Source organism: Periplaneta americana, chromosome 6, assembly GCF_040183065.1.
Source record: "Periplaneta americana isolate PAMFEO1 chromosome 6, P.americana_PAMFEO1_priV1, whole genome shotgun sequence".
NCBI classification, from domain to species: domain Eukaryota; kingdom Metazoa; phylum Arthropoda; class Insecta; order Blattodea; family Blattidae; genus Periplaneta; species Periplaneta americana.
Window position 1 is genome coordinate 17,741,435 of NC_091122.1, and position 22,268 is coordinate 17,763,702.

The 22,268-nt window shown below is 36.5% G+C and overlaps 1 protein-coding gene across 2 annotated transcripts in view; it reads right to left on the reverse strand.

Annotated features, from left to right (window-relative positions):
- The window catches only part of LOC138701068 (tripartite motif-containing protein 3-like), a 236,645-nt gene extending 214,909 nt beyond the window's left edge, over positions 1-21,736 (reverse strand). Inside the window, exon 1 of one of the 2 annotated variants that reach the window (XM_069827622.1) lies at positions 21,619-21,736. Coding sequence is in view for 1 of the 2 variants with exons in the window: in XM_069827621.1 (XP_069683722.1) it covers positions 17,210-17,229 (20 nt within the window). In the remaining variant the exon portion in view is untranslated. Of the gene's footprint in view, positions 1-17,209; positions 17,360-21,618 lie in introns of those variants that run through there. The other variant, XM_069827621.1, reaches the window with a different exon arrangement.
- Positions 21,737-22,268: the final 532 nt, after the last annotated feature.

Consider the following 22,268-nt stretch of genomic DNA (forward strand, 5'->3'; position numbering starts at 1 on the left):
CTAATGTGCTGTAGACAGTATAATATACACTGCATAATGAATACGTTCGCATGGATAACTCACTTCGTGAGTAAAAACACTTATTCTTAATACAGTACTGTACTTTGATTAAAGAAAAACCTAATGAAAATTATGAAACTCAAAATCGCGATATTTCCTAGTTTAGGTAAATGGATGAACTACTTTTCTTCCCTCCTATACCTAGTAAAGTGATTTGTTTGTGTGTTACGCCAGTATTATCGAACTACAGTCGTGGGAGGGGGAGCAATCTGTGTTTCCGGTTCTCTAAAGGTATAGCCAGGTTAATATTAAAAATGTTAGTAAAAATAAAGTGATGTCCCTGTATAAGCAGTTCAGCTGGCAGAATGAGAATTAGATAAAAAGAAATCATCTCATTAATTAAATAATTAAGAATTCATTTAGAACCATTTCTTGTTTTCAAGGAATACAAAGATAAAGTATCCTGATGATAGGATTTGATGACAGCAAGAGATATACACACTTTTGAACCAAACTCATCCAAATCGGCCACCTATTTCTCAGTCAACTGTAAACAGAATAGAAGCGAAATCCTTTACTAATGGCCAACGAGAAACCACATTTTTCTCTCTGTGAAATGCAATCCACGTAAGATATCTCTATTGTCTATCCAAGTCAACAACCGTACTAGACCAAAACAATATGACGTCACTGACTGATCTGTGATTGGTTGAAAGCCAAAGCCAATATACGCTATAAAATATAGTCCCGTAAATATTTCATTATAACTAATGTTCTTACACATATTATGTACATACAAATCAATGTCATTATGCTAGATTAAAAGAAATCTAATGTATCTATACATTAACGTGTCCTTAATCTCTTTTGCTTACAAGGCCGTAGTGATATATTAGTATGGTTCTTGACTTGGACAGATAACAGCGCAACGCCTGGAGAATACTGCACAGTACTAAATATCATCCTCGTAAGTCTAGCCCTTGCACGAGTTAATGGAAGGCGTTTTCATAGAAGGCTGCATTTCATCTTTCCTGTAGTATTTCGCTTCTTCTCATAGGTCACAGTTGAATAAGAGATACGCAAGTAGCCGATTTGAATGAGATTCGTTAAAAAGTGTGTGCATAACTTACCTCTTATGTACGTAGGGTTGCCAGATGTACGGTTTTACCCGGAACAATACGATTTTAGCTCTTTTTATTCCGCGTACGCACGGTGCGAGTTTTGAAGCGTACGCTTAGCGGCAAAAAGAATGGGCCGGCCGACAATTTCTAAGTTACAGAGACATAACATTGCGCATGCGCGTCTCGTCAAAGCTCTGGTTCACAAGGTAACACATAATTAAACCATTTAAATTTGCTGTATTTTGTTTGAGAGTCTAAAATATGTAATAAAATCGAATTGCGGGTTGATTCTAGATACATCAGGGCCCTTGAATAGTGAAATAATAATAAAATTGATAAATACAAAATCAACCGGAGCGAATATGAACAGGAAAACGACGTATATTATGCCGAAACTGTTAGCAACAGTCACAGTAGCGTAAGACGTTACGGCATTGGTATATTGAACAAGTTGATAGTAGTAGCGCAAGGTTCGAATCTCTCCCAATCTTCTTTTTTTAATTACAAATCTGCCATCATATGTGTCTCGCAAAGCTATAATTATGTGGCGATATCTCTTAGAATATGCCCAAACTCTAATAAATAATAAACCTCCCTCTCTCTTTCAAGCAATACTGCTATCTGTTAATACAACGGAAAACGATATCCAGAAGGAACACTTTTCTTCCAGCAGGATAATCATCCGATACACACCGCCAACCGGATTCAAAGATGGTTTACGAGGAGGCGTGATGTCGACCCAGTCGACTGGCCTCCAAATTCACCAGATATGAATCCGATTCAAAATTTGTGGGCTGCAGTCAAAAGGATCCTACGCTCTATTTGGGCAGAACAACCACCCGTTCGGACACACGAGGAATTGTGGGACAGAGTTCTAGATGCAAGGGAGAAGATGGCCAAGAATTTAGACCTGTTCCATAATCTTGTGGGCTCCATGCCGCGCAGAATGAGGGCAGTTGTTGACGCAGGTGGTTTGTGGACGAGATACTAGTCCCCACCACAGCCTTGTTTTGTTAATATATTAACAAATTGTTTGTTTTTGTTAATTTAATTATTTATTTGTGTTTGATATGCGTCCGGTTTTTTAGGATGTGAAACAAGTATTTTTGTTTATACAGGCCAGGTCTGACCTATTAATAGCCCACAGGTGATGGGCAATATTATTTTTACAAGGCATAACGAACTTTGTTAACAAATGCCATTTCACATTTAAACTAATAAATTAAGTAAAAATTAAAATAAAAAATAATAACTTTACCGTACCGGGAGGCGAACTCACAACCTCTGGTACGGATGTCAGACTTCTTACCACTGGGCTACACGCTGCTCGTAAGGTTTACTACATTATAGACGGACGACTCGCAATGAAGAGACACCACAGCAATGCCTTGCAGTGGGTTACGTTTACACGAGTGAACCGCGCGATAGAACTTAGCATTTCTATCGACCAAGAGTCGGCCCATTCTTTTTGCCGCTAAGTGTACGCCAAATGTTCCGTTTTCGAATTCCAAATCCCGTGCGCAGTACTACGTCACATTTGCAGTGTGATTAATCTGTCGTAGCAGTATATATGACTTACTTACTTACTTACTGGCTTTTAAGGAACCCGGAGGTTCATTGCCGCCCTCACATAAGCCCGCCATTGGTCCCTATCCTGAGCAAGATTAATCTAGTCCCTACCATCATATCCCACCTCCCTCAAATCCATTTTAATATTATCTTCCCATCTACGTCTCGGCCTCCCCAAAGGTCTTTTCCCCTCTGGCCTCCCAACTAACACTCTATATGCATTTCTGGATTCGCCCATACGTGCTACATACCCTGCCCATCTCAAACGTCTGGATTTAATGTTCCTAATTATGTTAGGTGAAGGATACAATGCGTGCAGTATATATGACAGTACCAGAAAAATTGGGCGTATTTTATACATTAAACTGGTGTACAGAAACCGAAAAATATTATATTTGTAATGAAGTTCTTGCTAAGCTTTTCCCCATTTATGGCGGTTATTTTCAGTAATGGCCACAAAATGGAAGGAAGAAAAAGAGAGAATACTGCAAATGTTATAAAAATGAACTTTATGTATATTTGATGATGATGAAAACTGTAGTAAATTTTACAAGTACATTTTGTTATATAACTAGTTATATGCGGCATATTCAAGTGGAAAATACAGGAATATACATATAAAATGAAAGAGTAAGTTTGCAATAGGCTATACTGTAATTATACGACGTTATAAATAATTACAATTTATAAGGCATAAATCATAATAAGATTATTTGTATTAATTCAAGTGTAATATATTGGTTGGGTCACTGACTGAGAAGAAACTGCCTACTCAAGGATGCACTGGAAGGAATGGTGAAAAGTAGAAAAGTTTGGAGTAAAAGAAAATATCAGATGATAGACCACATTAAGATAAATGGACCATATGCGAAGACTAAGAGGAAGGCAGAAAATAGAAAAGATTGGAGAATGCTGGGTTTGCAATGAAAGACCTGCATTTAGACAGAAAACTAAGAATGAATGAATTCCCTTCATATACACTCCATGTTTTTTCTAAGAAACCGAATGTGTATGAAAGGTGTTCCTTACTTCCCAACTCAAAATCTGGCAACCCTATGTGTACGTCTTCTGTCACCATATCCTATTATAATCAGGATTTCAATTCTCTCAATTTCTGTTAACAGTTTGCTTTATATTGATTTCATCAATAAAACTGCTTTCATAACAAAATCTATCAACAATTAAATTGTTACCATAGTAACCATACCCATAGTGCCTCTGCACAAAACAAATGAAGTACGGCAATGCATAAAAAATGCTCTTTTAAATTATAGGCCTATTACAAATATAAACATCTTGCATATAATTATATTTTTGTCCCTTTTGCGGTTGAAACGTTTGGATCATGGTGTAGTGAAGCCAAAACTCTCATCTCCACCATAGGCAGAAGTTTAGTGCAGCTTTCTGTGTACCCTCGAAGCAGTCAATATCTACGTCAGCGCATTGGTATCGCCATTCAGCGCGGCAATGCTACAAGTATTCTTGCATCCTTCCCCGAGTCCTCTTATTTAAATGAGATTTTCTTCCTTCAATTATTCAATTTATTTGTATTTTATTATAGTATACATATCAATGGCCTATTACAAATTACAGAATTTTAAAATGTCCTCTATGACGTCATACTCGCACAATAAAAGTCACAAAAACATTTTGCGCTCATATAAATAGTCCTTTCTAAACAAGATTTAAATTATCTGAGCTTTTTGTCCAAAATTACCTCATTCAATTTTAATGTAATTGCGTTAGCCTACTTTTGAAAACTCAGTAACTTAGGCTTAGATCAAAAAAGTGTTTGCAATTTCATATAACATTGTATTGTCTATGTTTTTCTGTTTAGAATTCACTACTCACACCCTTATATTAATGCTACTGGTGATGAAACATGTAATCGATTTTTTTTAAATTTGACATACGAAAATATAATTCGTTATGATACAATTACAGCATTTATTTAATTACAAATTGAAAATAGACTTACCTCAAGCGTACCAACAAATCACAGCGAAACTGATGTGCAAATAGAGCAAGCCTTGCAACACTAACAATGCTACGACTAATTGGATAAAGAGGGGGGGGGCGTAATTGAGCCATATGGCATAAGCGCTGATATGCATCGTTCGCCAGCTGCTGCGAAAGTTGCAAAAATCGATTGCCAAGCGAACCGGAAAATGAGGGGCCAAATATATGGTCATGCGACGCTTTTATACTCAACAATGGGGACTTATGTTTCCTTTCTCGAATGGCCAGTAGGTTATATCGATTATAATCATCAGTGTTGCCATATGTGAGAATTTTTTCTTAGAGACAGTAGGCCTACTTTTCATTAAATCCAAATTATTATAAAATGAAATTTTACAGATAATGTTAGTCTTATTGTTGCTACAGGCCTAGGCCTACAGTATGTTGAAAAGACCAAAAAAAAAAAAAAAAATCCCTACAGAACTATAAGTTGCGACGCTGTTATTCCCGGCGTGACTCCTCTTTGCTTACGTCTTAGGAAGTGAAGGCTCTATAAATTCTAGGTAGGTAGTATCATTCGCCATTTTTGCTCTTTCGTTGCCGAGCTACCATACGAGGAATCTATTTCCCACACCGTTAAACATTATCATGTTGTAGCTCCTATGATAATAAATCAAACGCACTGTAATTCAGCAAATAATTGAGCAGCAAATAACGTCTTCGTGTGCTTTCTGCGAACGCCAACGAAAGAGCCAAAATGGCGGGCTAAGTATTTATCGAGCCTTAAGAAATGAATAACGTCTTCCTCAGCGAATCACAAGACGCACACGTTTAAATGTAGCCGACCTGCAACGCGAATGGCTGCCGGAAATTAGAGCGACGGGACTATAGTGTTATTATTAAACATTTCAGACTAAAAAAGTAAGAAAAATAGTTTCCTTGTGAATAGTGTCTCGGACCCCTGGGTTGGTTAAAATGATCCCCGTGGGTTCGCTGATCAATTTGGAGACACTTAAAGTAATAGCTTTGTAACTGTTGGGGTACGTACCCAATCAAAGGTTGTCACTCCATGTAGCTTACTACGAGATTCTTCAATTTCGGTATGAATATTATATTCAATGTGTATTTTTTTTTCGGGTTTTACATAGGACGATGCATAGTAACTTCCGGCAAAAGAGGACGGAATAGAAGAATCTGGTGCATCTCTCGAACACGTAAACTTCTAATTTCACCAGTCTAGCTCTTCCGATAAAATGACTAATTCTGAGTTACTGCCATAACTTTTCTGTTCGTGCCAGTTGGACTCCTAAAATTGTTTATATAGGCCAGGAGTCGTCATCTCAGTGCACTATGGTGCAGGCACAGTTTGCTCGCTGCTCAGTTCTATCCCTTAGACATCAACTGTGCAGCAGGGGGTGGGGGGAGGGAATCGGGTGATGACAGTGGCGTCCGTTCACTTGTTCATCCCTTTTAATCAGTCTTTAATAATTATAATAAACACGGAAGAAGCATGTACTTAATTTATTTTAAGGGGAACTGTGTAATAAGTAAACCACTTTTCAGTTTAAGACAAGAAACAATATGTATTTTGCCGTTATGTATTGTATCGATTTTGAAAGTAAATAGTTTTTTTTATATTAAAGTAATTGAGAACTTACATACCTATAGGCCTAATGCATTTTCACTATTACGAAATATTAAACAAATCGAATCCATTAGTAATATTTAAATCATGTCATCCTATTCCTTTGTTCAAGTGTCGTCAATAAAATAAAATTAATTATCCTTGTTTTATCTGACACTATATATCACAAAACCAATTATTTCTTATTATGTATAACATATGAAACAAATTATCGTTTCTGTTACAAGATTGAAGTAGGCTTAAATTATTTTATTTACTTAGGCCTACATACTTACTTACAAATGGCTTTTAAGGAACCCAAAGGTTCATTGCCGCCCTCACATAAGCCCGCCATCGGTCCCTATCCTATGCAAGATTAATCCAGTCTCTATCATCATACCCCACCTCCCTCAAATCCATTTTAATATTATCCTCCCATCTACGTCTCGGCCTCTCTAAAGGTCTTTTTCCCTCCGGCCTTCCAACTAACACTCTATATGCATTTCTGGACTCGCCCATACGTGCTACATGCCCTGCCCATCTCAAACGTCTGGATTTTAAGTTCCTAATTATGTCAGGTGAAGAACACAATGCGTGCAGTTCTGTGTTGTGTAACTTTCTCCATTCTCCTGTAACTTCATCCCGCTTAGCCCCAAATTAAAATTATTTTATTAGAATGTAAATAACAAATTATAAAATGTATTTTCGCTGTTCGTTAGCACTGGTTTTCCTGGATTTTTAAATCACTTTTTAGTTTAAGACAACAAGCAAGTTGTACTTTTTCGTTATCTATTGCAGCGGTTTTGAAAACAAATAGTTTTTTTTTATATTAAAGTAATTGAGAACTTACAGACCTATAATGCATTTTCACTGTTACAAAATATTAAACAAATCGAACCCATTACTATATTTAAATCCTGTCATCCTATTCCTTTGTTTAAGTGTCGTCAATAAAATAAAATAAATTATCCATTTTTTATCTGACACTATATCACAAAACTAATTATTTGTTATTTTGTATAACATATGAAACATATTGTCGTTTCTGTTACAAGACTGAAGTAGGCCTAAATTATTTTATTACAATGTAAATAACAAATTATAAAAATTATTTTCGCCGATCATTAGCATTGGTTTTCCTGGATTTTTTAATTCGTTTTTCCCTCACTAACTGGTTTATGTCAGGTGTCAATGCTCGTGTAGAACACAATCGAAGAAGGCATTGTAAATTATGGTCAGAAAGTTGGCTTCTGTGATGGGATGCGGGCTCGACACACTGCACACTACTACCTCCTCAGCCAGCGTCTCGGCGCTCCGGACTAGTATGCAGGCCAGTCGACGATGGCTGATATAGGCCTACAGTTGACATAAGTTCCATGTGTCTTTGTCTTTTTCTGAAGAATTTAGAACAATTTTTAGGAGGGAAAGTAACAGCAAATATATTTCCAACAACGTAAGGAAAGAATCTCGTCGGTTATAGCAGGAACTCAAGCAAGAGAGCAAGAACCCCAATGATAAATTAAAATCTTGACGGGCAGAAAATGATCCATTTCGGAAAACCGCAGAACTACTTACAACATGGACAGCTGCTCAACAAATCTTAACTTCTGTATCGGAAGATGACACACAGCTTTAGATCTTTCTGTTCGACCGAAAGGCGGCTCATCAAAGAGAAGTCAGTCCGAGTTATGCAGCTACATTCCACTGCATTAAGAAATTCCAAGTGTTTTAATTAACATTGCATACACATTTTACCTGAGTGAGTTGTAACAGCAGTGCAAGTCGTCTTCGATAAACAGCTCATTACGTACAGTGTCTAAATGGAACAAAGAATAATGCAGAAATCTGCATGTGAAGTAATAATCCATATACAGGTGAATTGCAGAGATTCTTTTCTTATTACCACATCATGTCGTTACAGAACAAAGGAGGCCATGGCGACAGGGTTTTGTTACAGGAAAAAATAAATATTGACGACATCGTTAACAAATTGCAGATGCATTTGCAAACGAGTTCTTAAGTAAAGACAGACACATACAGAATAATTATTACCTCACGGCCAAGCTTTAAATATGATTCCAAGAATCATTTACAGAGAGCCATATTTGAATTAATGTTAAACATTGTACTACAATTGACATTTAAATAAATTAATCCTGAATTAATGTTATGGAAACAATTGAAGCGTCGGCTGGAACAACGTTGTAAGTTACAAAATTTTCATTCGGCGTGTTTCCGTGTAATAATGTTGTATGTCATGTTACCTTGCTATACTCCTTGGCTTGCAACTGTCCATCAATGCAGTACGTGAAATTTGTCCATTCAAAAGTTTGCTACCCTATAAGAACAACGTTGTACGTGTACACATTTTTGCAGCTCCTGTAAATTTTACCAAATGTAACTTGTAACGTTGTTCCAGCCGACGCTTCAATTAATGTTATGTTCAAAATCATTTTGCATTATTCCAATAACGTTCATTTAACTTCCAAACAGATCTTTGCTGACATATTGCTTCCGATAAGTTAGTAAATAGGTCTAATATCAGAGTCTTTTTCAGTTACAAGCCGGAGCATGGATAGGTTTGGTTCAATGCTTTCGTTGTACCTAAAGTGTATTTTTTCAATATTACTCTATGTACAAAAGTAAGATCAAGATTCAGAGTAGTAATGTAAATTATTATTACGGATTCGAAAATAGTGTTTCATTGCAATCAATTAATTGCCTATACTTCAGAATACGGCGTAAGTAGGTTACATACAAAGGCTGCCACTTAAAATAATTACAAAAATACATGTTTTTTATTGATAGTACAAAGGTAAATAAATAAATAAATAAATGAAAAAGATATTTCTTGCACCGGAAATAATAAAATCAATAATGCAATAAAGACGTAAGTTAATACGCAATATTCGTAAGTTCTATTCAATTAACAAATTTGTGGCTAGTAAACTGACAATGTTTTGCCGTTTTATGTTGTTTCATCTCTGACGTCAAAGGTCATATTCATTTCATGTGATTATGGCAGTGGTACATAGAAGATTGTGAATTCTTACATTTTCGAAAGAAAGAATTATAATTACATATAGGAGATTTTATTATTTGCTGTATCACCATTTAAGTTATTTAATAAAAGGTAAAACAAAAGGTAAAGGTATCCCCGTAACATGCCATGAAGGCACTTCGGGGGCATGGAGGTAGAGCCCCATGACCTCGGCACTAGAATGAGGTGGTGTGGTCGGCACCACGTTCTGACCACCTTTTATCCCCGGGAAAGACCCGGTACTCAATTTTATAGGAGGCTGAGTGAACCTCGGGGCCGTTCTGAAAGTTTGGCAACGAGAAAAAATCATGTCACCACCTGGGATCGAACGCCGGACCTTCCAGTCCGTAGCCAGGTGCTCTACCAACTGAGCTACCCGGCCACCCCTTTAAGTTATTAATAGAGTAAAAATCTGAAAATCGATAAATCTGTCACATAGGAGTTATTGCAGGAACAACGAAGATTAAAAAGTTATGCTTTAATATAAACACATCACGTTAAAACATTTTCGGCATGTTAACGAGAAATACCCCCACCCTACATTTTTATCGATTCGAACAATGGTGGTGGTGGTGGTGGTGGTGGTAGTAGTAATAGTAGTAGTGGTAATGGTAGTCATTTATTTTAGAGCAAGTTCACTGTATGCAAGAAGAGACATAGACTACCCGAAAATATTGGTTCACTACCATGCTAACGAAAAAAAGATTAGGCAGACCACTGAAAAGATTACTAGATTGGAGGCGAAAACAGATCACTATTATTATTATTATTATTATTATTATTATTATTATTATTATTATTATTATTACAGTTGTTTATTTAACGACGCTATAGCGACTACTAGGTTATTTAGCGTCGATGATAGCGAAATGGTATTTGGCGAGATAAGGCCGAGGATTCGCCATAGATCACCTGACATTTGTCTTACGGTTGGAAAAAACCTCGGAAAAATCCAATCAGGTCATCAGTCCAAGCGGGAATCGAAGTCACACCCGAGCGCAACTTCGGATCAACAGGCATGCGTCTTAGCCGACTGAACTACGCCGTTAGCTATTATTATTATTATTATTATTATTATTATTATTATTGGGCTGCCTGGCAGTTTGTGATGCGCTCTGCCCAGCCATCACCATCTCTAAGTAGCACACGAAGCCCATGTTTAGCAACAAGTGTGAGTAACTCTATTTGACCTCGGACCCCAGCTGCTTGGAGACAGTCTGCAAAAAGAGTGGGCCGAGTCAACATGATTACTCAGGGGTCGCTGAGACTGCTTCGTCAATTTAATAACACTCAATTAACGTCTCACCTTACTGCCAAGCACAGCCGTCATCACGCTAGTTGTCATGGCAACAAGAAAACAAAAGAAGACGCGGATTTAAAAATTTTAAGCATCGCTGTAGCTATATTTTTAAGCTACATTATGTCTACAGCTTTCCGCTGAAATGAGGTAGCGGCTCCCGCCCTAATTTACAAAGTATTCGTGCTCGATTCCAGATACGAAACAGATTTCTGTGCCTGTTAAGATACAGACTGTGTGCCTTGTCTTGTGTTTGTAATGCGTTTCTTGCACTATACTGTCGGCATGCCCAAGGAATTGCGCTGCTCGAGCGTGGGTTCAAATCCCGCTTGAGTTGATTGTTGGGGTTTTTCCGAGGTTTTTCTCAACTGTAAGGCGAGTGTAATTTAATTCTATCAACAATTCTGTGACATACCCACCCAAAATACCATCTCGCTATCACCAATTCCATCAAAGAGAGAGCCGCGAATTTCGTATAAATACCCAGAATAAATACAAACACAAAATTAATTTTTTAAAAGTGGAAAAGACTTGATAACTTATTAAACAACTTAACAGGGAGCTGGATAATGAGCTCATGACGAGAGCACCTCTCAAACTACTCTTCCAGATTCTCACAGCAGATATGCTGTATAAGTTTAGTAGGGCTATAACAAATTAGCTGTCCGTACTAATTTTAATGATGTGAAAACTTACTTTCAATGTTGCATTAAGAAACAACGGCGCGTACTTATGATAGAGAGAGATCCCGTTGGAGGCTCAAATGTGGCCCGAGTTCGACCCCAGACACACGAGGCACAACAAATGTGAGGAGCTGGATAATGAGCTCATGACGAGAGCACCTCTCAAACTACTCATCCAGATTCTCACAGCAGATATGCTGTATTAAGTTTAGTAGGGCTATAACAAATTAGCTGTCCGTACTAATTTTAATGATGTGAAAACTTACTTTCAATGTTGCATTAAGAAACAACGGCGCGTACTTATGATAGAGATCCCGTTGGAGGCTCAAATGTGGCCCGAGTTCGACCCCAGACACATGAGGACAACAAATGTGAAGAGCCCACTCCATACCCTGGTGTCATAATTTTACATCCAAAATAGCCCTCATAAACTTTTATAACATATTTCGCCTTTGTGCTTTCTGACGAGAAATGTAGTAATTTCTTAAAATGATTTATATAATTTCAAGACATATTTCACCTCATAAAACAAATGCTATAACCGGTACCTAACATTAATCAAATAACACTATAGCTATATTATACCTACTTACTTACAAATGGCTTTTAAGGAACCCGTAGGTTCATTGCCGCCCTCACATAAGCCCGCCATCGGTCCCTATCCTGAGCAAGATTAATCCAGTCTGTATCATCACATCCCACCTCACTCAAATCCATTTTAATATTATCCTCCCCAACAGGTATTTTTCCCTCCGGCCTCCTAACTCTGTATGTATTTCTGGATTCGCCCATACGTGCTACATGCCTTGCCCATCTCAAACGTCTGGATTTAATATTCCTAATTATGTTAGGTGAAGAATACAATGTGTGCAGTTCTGCGTTGTGTAACTTTCTTCATTTTCCTGTAACTTCATCCCTCTTAGCCCCAAATATTTTCCTAATATCCTTATTCTCAAATGCCCTTAATCTCTGTTACTCTCTCAAAGTGAGAGTCCAAGTTTCACAACCATACAGAACAACCGGTAATATTCTAACTTTCAGATTTTTTGACAGCAGACTAGATGACAAAAGTTTCTCAACCGAATAATGATAACAACAGGCATTTCCCATATTTATTCTGCGTTTAATTTCGTCCCGAGTGTCAATTGTATTTGTTACTGTTGCTACAAGATATTTGAATTTTTCCACCTCTTCGAAGGATAAATCTCCAATTTTTATATTTCCATTTCGTACAATATTCTGGTCATGAGACATAATCATATACTTTTCTTTTTGGGATTTACTTCCAAACCTATCGTTTTACTTGCTTCAAGCAAAATTTCCGTGTTTTCTCTATCGTTTGTGGATTTTCTCGTAACATATTCACGTCATCCGCATATACAAGAAGTTTGTAGTAATTGTTGTGATAAATGCGTAAGAAAATGTAATTTTGTAGTTAAAAATCGAAAAAAAAAAAATCTGTATAAAACAACTATGAAATTCACAACACATTTTTAGTTTCAGAATATAGCTAATTAAAGAAATGATACTCCTAAATAGTTAATTATTTATCTGTAATATTCTTTTACCCTTAAAACTCAAGAATAATGGTATTTTACAAACAACCTCAAATCAGTGCAATTCTGAAAATATTGAGATTAGGACAAATGTTTATATGACATTTTTTGCTCAGAATGTCTTCGGAAATAAGCTCCGCAAGGGAAGATAAATCCTCGTGGATTACCCTGTATAATGTAGTTCTGACTGTATGACACAAGACTCTCGGAAAGCGTACCGCTGCTGTCAATATATGGAAATATAAATAAGCGAGTTTTCGTAAGGTGAGGATTAGTGACAGGTTAGGTTTGGTTTGTTCAGGCTTTTGGAATTCCTGTCATAGGCATATACGCTTTTCGGTAGACAGATTTACCATAGACCATAACAAAGAAAGGAAGATTTACCCTGATCATAGCGAATAAAGGAGTACTTTCGTAAGCGTAATACAATATCATGGTGGTAGCACTGGATTAAGTCGTCATCGCGTTTGCAAATGTCGGAGAAAATCATCGGTCGGTAAAGCCTATAAGAGAAGAAGGTATATGGAACGGGTTGGGTGTGTAATAGCTTTCACAGTGATCACATCGTCTAGAGTGGAGTGTTAAAGTTTTGAGGTTATTTTCAACGATTTAAGTAGGCCTACGTTTTCTCTTCCGGTGTGTGTTTCACGAAAATATCTTGAAATAAATAAATAAATTGTGCTAAAATTCTGAGCTGTCTGTTCTTTATACACAACTTCTTACTATATACGTAGCTTATTCCAAATGAAACGAAACAGTAAATTAATTAATGGGACTCAAGGTAACTTAGATTTACGTATTAAGATAGAATATTATGGGAATTATAATACGAGCAAATAACTCGATAAAACATTATCCAACGACAAATGTGACTAGAAGATATGGTGGAGAGGAGAAAGAAAATAAATTACTTAACAGACTAACTGCATAATGTTTATCATAAAATTATAACGATAAGACTAAAATTCTTAACATTCACGTAACTATTTCACTGGATGATATATCCGCCTGCTAAATCATGAAATACATCCACACGTCTCGGCTGATATTTGGGCTGCCTAAACAAAAATGAACAGCATATCAACTGCATTGGTAAGGAGTTAAGACGAGACTGCCATGGTTATCTGAGTCAGGCTAATTTCTCCTAAGACAAATCCGCTTTTCCGACACTTAAAAAGGAAACTTTTTAAAAATAGTGACCATGAAAATTTTAAGAAAGCTGACTCCATCAAGTATGCAGTACCGACTTTTGCATTGGTCTTAACCAGTGGCGTAGCATGAAATTTTGAGCAGGGGAAGCTAATTCAAGTTGTCTTTTATGCAATATGAGAAAACGTATTACAAAAATATAGTCTTAAAATAAATAGTAGTCAATGTCAAGTCAACAGTCGAAGATTGGTTGGACCTCGTAAGTAACACAAATAAGGCATGACCTCAAATGATACGTAATAAAATATGATTTCACAGTTTACACATATCTCTAACAAATAGACACGTATACGTATAACATTAGCTCACTCCCTGTCATAGAGGAATCACAATATTAACGGTCAATAGGTACAGTACGTAAGTATGCGTCTGTCTTTTGGTTGTGTCCTTCATTGACAGCAAAGGAGTCGGTCATTTGTTTTTTAGATCACACTTTTGTTCGTAAGTCAGTCTTGATAATAGAATTGTCCTAAAAAAATTCAAGTAAATTGGTGTCAGGAACTGTTATTTCGCTCATTATTTATTATATCAGCCACAATGCACACTAACACTTCAACTGAACACAACTGACGAAAAGGGATAACTCGGACACTACTTATTTTCAGTGTCAAAGCTAGTTTCGTGGTAGCCTTGCGACTAGGGTAGTTTAGTTAGAAAGGAATGGAAAATCTGCGGGGTGGGTTACACAGAAGAATGAGTGTAAGAAACCAGTCTGCTTGGAAGCTGGTGTGTGCAGGCTTCTTGTTTACTGCTGCATCACAAATCATCCTGAGCTGCCGCATCACAATATTTAACGCGTAAATATAAATCCTATTAAAATTAATAAATAATTTTGTCCATAGACTGAAGGTTTATTATGAAATTATTATTAACTGGGGAAGCTGAGCTTTTTAGCTTACATTGACGCTACGCCACTGGTCTTAACTTAGTACAAGCCAACTGTTACATGCTTTCATGTTGTTACCATCGTAATAAAATGAGTTAAGATTTAAATTTTTCCTCCTAGCACGCACCCGATTTTGTATTTATATATAGAGGATTCCACGTTAAGACAAAAGCATTGGTTTTATGGGCCTTGCCTAATACATTGTACAAGCTATGTGGTAGGTAGGCGTTTCTATGGCAACTGATCATTTGATGGAATAGCCCTATATTCAATGCTTTTTTCTTAACGTGAAATCCTCTATAGAGCTGCCAAAACCTACAATGAATAAACATTGGTATTCAGTTGTTAATTTACCCTTACTTTCAGTACAGAAGGTCATTTAATCAAGTGCGTCTAAAGTGGCTATGCCCAAACGAAACGTACCAAAACAAGTCACTGTAGAATGGTTTTTCCAAGTTCGGAGGACAAATATTCCACACAAATGCAGAGTTTTAATTTTGTAAGAAGTGTGAAATCAAAGTATCCACAGGTAAATGGTTCCAAAACAAATCACTTTATAAAACTTAATTCCAAATTCTGAGAAATTTTATTTTTTAACGTTTGAAAAACCTACACATTAACAGATAAGCGATATCAAAACAAGTCACTTAAGAAAACTTGTTTCCGAATTCGAATAAATATTCTTTGCAGATGGAGATAACTTATTTTCACAGAAGTGCGAAATCAGCCGACCCGGGTGGCGCAAGCCGTAGAGGCACGCAATGACTCTACGGCTTGGTCCGAAGGGTTGTGGGTTCGAGTCCCGCCTCGGGCATGGGTGTTGTGTTAGTGTTAGTTAGTAAACAGAAACAGAAAACTGAAAACCTGAAAAACAGAAATATTTCGGAAAATGGCCTCTGGCCGGATGTAGAAAAAAAAGATGTGTTGTGTATGTGTAAAAAAAAAATCCAAATTAGGAGAAAAAAATATTGTTTACAGATGGAGAAATTTTATTCTGTGAAGTTTGCTGATTCTACATATTCACAGATAAGCGATTCCAAAATACTGTAACTACTCCAGAAAGCTTGTTTCCGAGAAGAAAAATATTCTTTAGAGATGGAAAGATATTAGTTTCTTAAATTTCCTAAATCTAAATGTCCATAAATAAGAGGTTCCAAATCAACTCATTTTATGAAACTTGTTTCCAAATTCGGAAAATAAATATTCATCACATACGGAGAAATTTTAATTTGTTAAATTTTAGAAATCTAAATATCGATAAACAAGAGGACCCAAATCAATTAAATTTATAAAATTTCGTTTCCGAATTCGGAGAAAATATTATTTTATGAAACTTGTTTCCAAATTCGTAAAATCAATATTCATCACGGGCGAATAAATTTTATTTTGTGGAATTTTAGGAATCAAAATAAGACAGATAAGCGGTTCCAAATCAAGTCGAATTACAAAACTCGTTTCTGAATTCTGACAAGAAATATTAATTACAAATTACGATTTATTTTGTCAAATTTACGACATCAAAGTATACGCATTGAAATGGTTTAATATTACAACAGTGATTCTATTTAATAAACAAATTTCTGGTTATATTTAATAAATTTGAGTACTTAGTCTCACTTAAGTTTGTGTTACTTTAAAGATCGTTACCTAAACCAATTTTTTTCTTAAATTACTCTAGTCAATGCTTGGCTGGACTTGTTCTAATCCTTCTTCTTGTTCTTTTTTTTTTTTTTGCTATAAACCTATCTTCCTTTCTTTTTAAATTATTGGATCTAATCAGTTATGTAATGTATAGGCCTATGCTATACGTTACGCTAAAAACTGTAGACATTTTAACAACGACAAAAATCATCATAAATAATACCGTCCCATGGTTAATTACGAAGTCACAACGTAACATGAAGCAAAAACAAGACATGTTTTTCGTATCACTAGTTTCCTTCTCGTATTCTTTTTTACAAACCGGACTCCTTTATTTTATAATTCCAAGGTTGATGCTGTCATTGGTAAAACCAGAAAGTGACAGCGCACCGCTTGACAAGAGCTATCCAATAAGAACGTTTTAACTAAATTATTGAATGTAGTTCATTCAATCACTCATAGTTTACGGATCAAATTTATGAGCATGCACTTCTTCACATGCCACCTACTATAGCCCTCTGCTTCTACAAACACACAACCATTAACTACATTTTCACAGTTTTATTAAAGAATAACACCAAAATCTACAAACAACACACAACAACCACACGACAAAGTACTTACAAATATGAACAGCAGCTCATTTATGGATGTAACAGTTCCAAAACCCTTTTTCATAAGGGTCACGCTGTTATGTTTTTAGAAAACAAGCTCAATATTGCATTACTGGTTGTTCATTTTATCATATGTAACAAAACGCGTATAAAATACCAACAAACGAGATGTATAAAAATGTTTATTGCTTTGACGATATTACGAAAAGTCTTTTAGTAAACATTAAACAAAAGAATTGCGACCGAAGTAAAATTTTTATGTTGCTATAGCAATAAACAAAACACTCACGATCCACAATTCTTATCACACGGTCGACATATTCACACTCATTTAAAACGACGTTGTCAATGTCAACGAATGACAGATGGAAAACAAAGGAATGAAGCGTGTTATTCCGAACCCCGACAAGAACAGAGGATGTCTCTAAGAGAAAACTTGTATTGTAAATTGGACGTCACACCGTATATTTAACGTTATGCTTGCTTCCTTTGTTGTTGATTAAATTGAAGACTAGAAACAGAGAAATGTGGCCGCTGCCCAGCTGGTGCCTTGTGTGTATGCCACCATCACAACAGAAAATCCAAGCAAGTTGCATATATATAGCACACACACCACTGGAAAATCGATAGCTCGGCATCAACCAACAGGCTTCTCTGGATACTGGGTCACAGCGCGAGCATAAAAAAAAGCTAGCGAGAGGGAGAGAGAAGGGTTGCATGTGCAGAAACCACCTCGGCGATCAGCTGATCTGTACGTCAAGCATAAACAAGTCTGCACGCAGTCATATTTCAGAAGTTCATGGTTAATGAAGGCTAGAAAACGAGTTCCTATCAGATCGACTGAAAATTTCAGATAAATTAAGGTAAATTTGCCTTAGGTTAGGCAAGATATGTCAGAATGTTTTATGTTAATAAACAATTTTGGTCCATGCAAATATGATTTATTATGAAATTAAATCATTTACATTGGCGCTATAAAAGGGAGTAAAATTTCGTGAAATAAGTACAGGGTGTTTCAAACCTCTTGGTCCAAAATAAAAATAATGCAGATGATAGAGGAATCTAAATTTAAGTAGTATTTTGAAATAGGGAATCAATTGTTGGAAATGCCTATTTCAGCAACGAATCAACGTGTGAGTTGGAAATGTACAGGATCACTTAGTAGGACTTTACCTTGTACCACCCTGTTTCTATGGTCTACGTTACGTGAGGCGATTGTATTATTGAAGCTAGTGCCACAAAACGTCGAAGTGGTAGTTAGTTGTTTGTTATGATTTATGAAAACCAAAGTAGCTTACAGAAAAGTTCCTCAAACCCTGTATCTTATATACTCAGATTGCTCGGTCTTATAGGCTTTGACGGTAACAAATTTTGTGAGGTTAACTATGCTGCCATCTAGCTGTTACATAAGGAGTCACGTCATAACTCCCATTTGAATTGCATTAACGACTGTACTGCCATCTCGTGTTCGTTTACGGCGGACAGATGGCGATCCTGCTGGTTGTTCTCTTCAAAGTACTACCGATTTTAACATAGGGATTATCAATCTGTTATATATGTGATCTGGGCTCAAACGTAATTCTTGTTCAAGATGTCGTGGCGCTTGAAATAGAAATTTCCGACCATTGGTTTCCTATCTCAAAATACTCACCAGTATCATTTTGACCCAAGAGATCTCTGACACATTGTAGAAGGTGAATAGTCTAGTTTTACATAATAACGGCATTTAAAATACTGCGGTATAAAAAGGCATAAGCTGCTATGTAGGCCTAAATACGGTGGCTCTAATCAACGCGGCAGTGGTTGTCATGGTGATGGAAGAAATTGAATTACCACTTAGGCCAGACACAAACCAACACAGCAAAGCTGCTTTTGTCAAAATCGCTTTTCACCAGAACAAAATCATTCTAGCTTTACAGACAGGAATTTGCAATATCTTCCTGTGGCTAAAATGATGTGATGCGGTGCTAATATCGTACTGTGTAAAGAAATCACAAGCCTACACGGATGTCTAAGACAAGGACAAAATTAATGAGACAAAAGAAAACAAAATTACGCTACAGAAATTTAGCTAGGAATTGCGTCAAGATGGAACGAAATTTCGAAATTTCACAAGATTATCTGTATATGCTTTTGATATCACAGTAGGCTAATTCGAAGAAGCTCAATAACCTTACAGTTGGGATTATCTATCATAACCACACCCGGTATACATATGATTTTTGATGTATTATACCCTCTTATGAAGTCCAAACAATATTTAAATTGGTATTTTTTCAGTGACAAAACCTGTTTACTAATGAATATGCAAAAGGTCTTAAAGTAATCCTCTTGCTGCGTCTCAGTCCAACATGAACATTTTGTCTTACAAGAACTGTTACCATGTTCAATACTGCCAGAAATCTGGTCTATATGACAATTGGACGGTGATTAGCAATAGTGATCCAAGCGCCAAAAACCTGTTTCGAGATATTGGCCATTGAAATAAATCTGTTTTTTTTTTTTATAAAACATTTTATGCAAGAAGTATTGTAACATTCATACTATTACAAAAAAAAATAGCACAAATAATGCCAAAAAAGGCTAACCGATTTTTAATAAGAGAGTAGCAGTTGAATTAATATTTCAAAGCAAAATAAATAAATGAATTTTATGCAATAAACGAATTTTTGCTTATAGGTTTTTTTTTAGTAGGTTATTTTCCGACGCTTTATCAACATCTTCGGTTATTTAGCGTCTGAATGAGATGAAGGTGATAATGCCGGTGAAATGAGTCCGGGGTCAGCACCGAAAGTTACCCAGCAATTGCTCATAATGGGTTTTTGCTTATAAATAGCAACAAAATTCAGATATCACATTCTTGATTTTTTCCGAGTTAAATTAGCCTCCCATCAACAGATTTGTGCAAATATTTTTTTTCAAATTGTCGGTTGGTTTTTTATTGCGTAACTCCATCCAATTAAAGAACGTAGCCTTCAGGGGGGGGGGCAGACTATAATTCTGACCATTATTTGGTAATTGGAGAACTAAGAGAAAGATTATCAGTAGCTAAGCGAGTAGAGCAACAAGTTAATATTAGAAGATTCAATATTCCGAAATTAAAGGACGAGGAAACTAAGCAACATTATCAGGTCGAAATTTCAAATAGGTTTGCCGTATTAGCAAGTTCCGATGAAGTTGAGGAAGAGTTAGATGTTAATAGCGTGTGGGAAAATATCCGAGATAATATCAAAATTGCAGCTGAGCAGAGCATAGGTTATTATGAAACTAAGAAAAAGAAACCGTGGTTTGATGAAGATTTTTGCATGGTAGTAGAAAGAAGGAAACAGACAAAATTGAAATTCTTGCAGGATCCAGTTGAGGCGAATAGAGATAATTATTTCAATAAAAGACGGGAAGCAAATCGTACACTTAGGAATAAAAAGAGAGATTACTTGAAGGAAAAACTGAATGAGGTAGAAACAAATAGTAAAAATAAAAACAATAAGGTGCTTAGGAAAATATTTGGGGCTAAGAGGGATGAAGTTACAGGAGAACGGAGAAAGTTACACAACACAGAACTGCATGCATTGTATTCTTCACCTGACATAATTAAGAACATTAAATCCAGACGTTTGAAATGGGCAGGGCATGTAGCACGTATGAGCGAATCCAGAAAGCCATATAGAGTGTTAGTTGGGAGGCCACAGGGAAAAAGACCTTTAGGGAGGCCGAGACGTAGATGGGAGGATAATATTAAAATGGATTTGAGGGAGGTGGGATATGATGGTAGAGACTGGATTAATCTTGCACAGGATAGGGACCAATGGCGGGCTTATGTGAGGGCGGCAATGAACCTCCGGGTTCCTTAAAAGCCAGTAAGTAAGTAAGATATGCAGACAAATGCAATGTAATGGTATCGAAGCTGCAGTTATGCACTCAGTTATGTGAAACAATTGAAAGCTACTGGCATCGATAGCAATTATTTTCCTAAAAGAAAGAAGAAAAGAGAACAACGGGGAATATAATATCATTATCGAGACTGCAGATATAGATTCATAATTGATACCTAGCTAGTCACAACGATAGCAAATGTTTTTTTAAAAGAAAGTGAACATGTGGGAAAATGCGAATCTATCAATATCAAGACTGCAGATAAACCTGTCAAAAATGCTGAAAAACTGAAAGCGTAAAAATGTGAACAGAGAATCTACTGGTATCGAGGCTGCACTTACATATTCAACAATGTTAAACAACTGAAGGCTAGCCACATCGATAGCAACTGTTTCCCAACTAAGTTACGTACGAAAGGAGATTCCACAGACGAGATACAACTGAAGCCACACCCTATTATGTATGTGGCAACAGAATACATTCAAATAAAGTAACTATGACAACGGGACGACACACACCAAATTCAACTCTTTAAAACTGTCTTACCTTTTATGTATAATGCCAGCCAGGCAAGGAGATCCACCGCCCCCGTTTTCATGAATGGGAACCCCTTCCAGTGCAGAAACTCCAAGCTGCAGCAAGCAGGGCCGACTGCATCTTATTGGCTGACATCGAAAAAGCTGCAACGAGACAACAAGACCAAGTATTATGTAACAATTGCAATTACTGATGTTGCTAAAACAATGGGCAATGTCGTTGGTATGCTATATTAAAAAATTCAGGCATACACGCTAAGTCTAGGAATGTCGATGGTTACATGCTACTTGCACCTGAAATATTCGCCGTATATGCGTTTAAAATTCACGATCTTTTGGAAGTGACTTCAAAACTTTAAAACACTTAACACAAAGATCTGAATTTCTTTTTATATTCACTCCGACTGTTACAAACTAAATGGAGAAAATATCGCCATGATGTAAAATATCTATTTCGAGACTTTCCCAGATATGCAAGCTTTGGATATCACAGACGCTAAAAAAAGTAGTTTCTGAATGTCACCTGTCTGCGTACACAACGGTATTTCCTAACTATTCCACGGACTTCGTTCATATTCAGTATCTATAAGTTGTGTCATACATGAATGATGTACATGAAATATGATTTTAGTAATAGTCTCTCAGTGTACAACAACTTCT